The sequence below is a fragment of the Colobus angolensis genome, unplaced genomic scaffold, assembly GCF_000951035.1.
Source record: "Colobus angolensis palliatus isolate OR3802 unplaced genomic scaffold, Cang.pa_1.0 Scaffold25, whole genome shotgun sequence".
NCBI classification, from domain to species: Eukaryota; Metazoa; Chordata; class Mammalia; order Primates; family Cercopithecidae; genus Colobus; species Colobus angolensis.
Window position 1 is genome coordinate 4384420 of NW_012115710.1, and position 3037 is coordinate 4387456.

The following is a 3037-nucleotide window of genomic DNA, read 5'->3' on the forward strand; positions in this document are numbered from 1 at the left end:
TAGCCAGGATGGTCTCGATCTCCTGACCTCGTGATCCGCCTGTCTCGGCCTCCCAAAGTGCTGGGATTACAGGCTTGAGCCACCGCGCCCGGCCGTAAACCCCAAACTTTTTTGTTTGTTTTTGAGATGGAGTTTCCCTCTTGTTGCCCAGGTTGGAGTGCAATGGTGTGATCTTGGCTCACTGCAACCTCCACCTCCTGGGTTTGAACAATTCTCCGGCCTCAGCCTCCCAACTAGCTGGGATTACAGGTGTGCGCCACCATGCCGAGTTAATTTTTGTATTTTTAGTAGAGACGGGGTTTCACCATGTTGACCAGGCTGGTCTCGAACTCCTGACCTCAGGTGATCCACTCGCCTTGGCCTCCCAAAGTGCTTGCATTACAGGCGTGAGCCACCGCGCCCTGCTGTATGTTTGTTTTTGAGACATCTCCCAGGCTGGAGTGCAGTGGTGCGATCTCTGCTCACTGCAACCTCTGCCTCCCAGCTGCAGTGATTCTTGTGCCTCAGCCTCTTAAGTAGCTGGGATTACAGGCACACATCACCACGCCCGGCTAATTTTTGTATTTTTAGTAGAGATGGGGTTTCACCACGCTGGCCAGGCTGATCTTGAACTGCTGACTTCAGGTGATCTGCTCGCCTTGGCCTCCCAAAGTGCTGAGATTACAGGCATGAGCCACCACATCGGACCGCAGTAAACCCCCAGACTTTTGAGCCCCTTTAGCAAAAAGCACAAGTGCAGCTTCAGAAGGCAGGTCTTCCTGATGTGGGCACCTTCAGGTGGATTCAAGGAGCCACTACGCCTCGCTAGGCCTATCGGGAAAGCTACCTCCCCTAGCAACCAGGCTCCAATGTGAGACTCCAGCCCAGACCTAGGGCCTGTTGCTAAGGTGCATCTACCCCTAGCAACCGGGCCACAAAGGGGTGGGGCATCGGGGGCCCGGAGGGTGGTCCTCCAGTGGGCAGAAGGTCTTGGGTCCTGGAGCCTGGCTAGGTGTGGTTGCTAGGGAGAAGGCCTCCTTAGCAACCAGGCAGCTGCTGGGATGGGGCTGTGGGGGAGGGGAAATCAGCCAGGTACTGCTTCAGGCTTCTTCATCTGGTCTGGCCAGGCCAGGCCCTGTTGCTAAGGAGCAGCCCCCCTTAGCAACAAGGCTGGCAACAAGATGGGGCCTCAGAACTCAGAGGAGGGGTTGTTGGGGGCAAAATGGGCAGATGAGGATGGGCAGGCTTCCTCCCTTGGTTGTGTTGTTAGAGGGCAGTGTCCCCTGCAATCAAGCTGCTGGAGGCGTCGGTCTTTCTATTTACTCTGGACACCAGGGAAGGGTTCAGGTGGGCCTTCCCCTCTGAGCTTAAGGCCTGACAGGCCCTACAGCTCTAACCTTTCCCTCCACTGACACTTTTCCCTTCCGAGGGACCCAGGACCTGCATCCAATAAGATGTGGTGGGGCCTGGCACCTATAGTCTCAACAGTCTGGGACACTGAAGCAGGAGGATTACTTGAGGCCAGGCATTCAAGACCAGCCTGGGCAACATGGTGAGACCCCGTCTGTACAAAAACTACAAAAATTATCATGGTAGTATGGGCCTGGAGTCCCAATTACTCAGGAGGCTGAGGTGGGAAGATCACTTGAGCCTGGGAGGTTGAGGTTGCAGTGGGCCAAGATTGTACCACAGCCCTCCAGCCTGGGCAACACAGCAAGACCCTGTCTCAAAAATAAATAATTAAAAATAAAATAATAATAAGGTGTGGGGGGCTCCTCAGGCAAGCCGGGGTCTTACAGGGGGGAACTCCTTTAGCAGCCAGCTTCAGAGAGCACAGAATTGGGGGGCAGATGATTCTTGTACCTAATTTGGGGTGGAGGACGTTGGTTTGGCCTCCCTGGGAAGGGACTCCCTTAGCTGCACAGAACAAGACGGCTTCAGCCCCTCACTCACCTCCTTTGCCATTGTAGATGTAGCTCTCCCAAAAGCGCTCCTTGAGGGGGGAGGAGTAGAAAAGAAGGGGGAAAAGCAGCAATTCAGCTGGTAGGTTCACACCCCCAAACTAGCCCATCCTGACTTCTGAGACACCAGGGAGGAGGGAGCTGAAGGCCAGCACCTCCCCCTGCAGCCTCCCCACAGGTATAGAGAAGAGAGAGGGCCCGAAACTCCAGGGTCTTGAGGACCTCACCGTGAGAGTGTTGTCCTCAAAATACTCCCTGGCCTCTTCCCAGGAACACCTCTCTTCATGACACTCCCGTTCCAGGTTCCCTGGTGTGAACAGCTCCAGGTCCCAGTGGTTGGCTCTTGGAATCCGGATGTGGCTACTCAGGAAGCTCTGGGCCTCTGGGGGAGCCAGGAAGACTTCTGGACCCAAAGACATAAGGGACAGAAAAATGGAGGGTCCCTAGGGCTGAAGTCATAGGGGGATGGAAAGCAGTGGGGTCCTGGAGGAAGGAGCAGGAGCTGGAAATTCAGACTCCTGGGTCTGAAGGAGGAAGGGGCTGGGTCCTGGACTCCTGGAAGAGGAGGGACTAGAGACATTCCTGAGTCAGGGGGAGGCCAATGCCAAGTAGCTGGACACTACTTCCCCCAAACACTCACCTTGGTCTGTCTCCCCACTGGGTGAAGTATCCAGGCAGGTGGTTAATGCCATGTATAGCAGCAGCAGAGAGGGCTGGCCCCTCATATTTTCCAGACACCTAGAACCAGGTGTGTTACAGCTGACAAGGGCCTCAGTCGCTGGGTAGTAAGGCAGTGCTTCTACCGACTGACCTCTGTGGTCCACCAATGATAATAACAGCAGACAATTACACAGCCTGTATTCTCTGCCAGATATTGTTTACCTATATAAACTCATTTTACTTTACTTTCCTTTTTTTTTTTTTTACATGGAGTCTTGCTCTATCACCCAGGCTAGAGTGCAGTGACACAATCTCAGCTCACTGCAACCTCTGCTTCCTGGGTTCCAGAGATTCTCATGCCTCAGCCTCCCGAGTAGCTGAGATTACAGGCATGCGCCACCACACCCGGCTAATTTTCATTTTCATTTTTTTTTTTT

General features: G+C 54.1%; 1 protein-coding gene across 1 annotated transcript in view; it reads right to left on the reverse strand.

Annotated features, from left to right (window-relative positions):
• Positions 1-3037, reverse strand: part of PRRG2 (proline rich Gla (G-carboxyglutamic acid) 2) — an 18594-nt gene that overhangs the window by 13432 nt on the left and 2125 nt on the right. The window contains exons 2-4 of the mRNA XM_011946520.1: positions 2581-2678; positions 2168-2343; positions 1933-1972 (exon numbers count right to left, since the gene is read on the reverse strand). Coding sequence (XP_011801910.1) covers positions 1933-1972; positions 2168-2343; positions 2581-2665 — 301 coding nt within the window. The 5' untranslated portion in view covers positions 2666-2678. The remainder of the gene's footprint in view (positions 1-1932; positions 1973-2167; positions 2344-2580; positions 2679-3037) is intronic.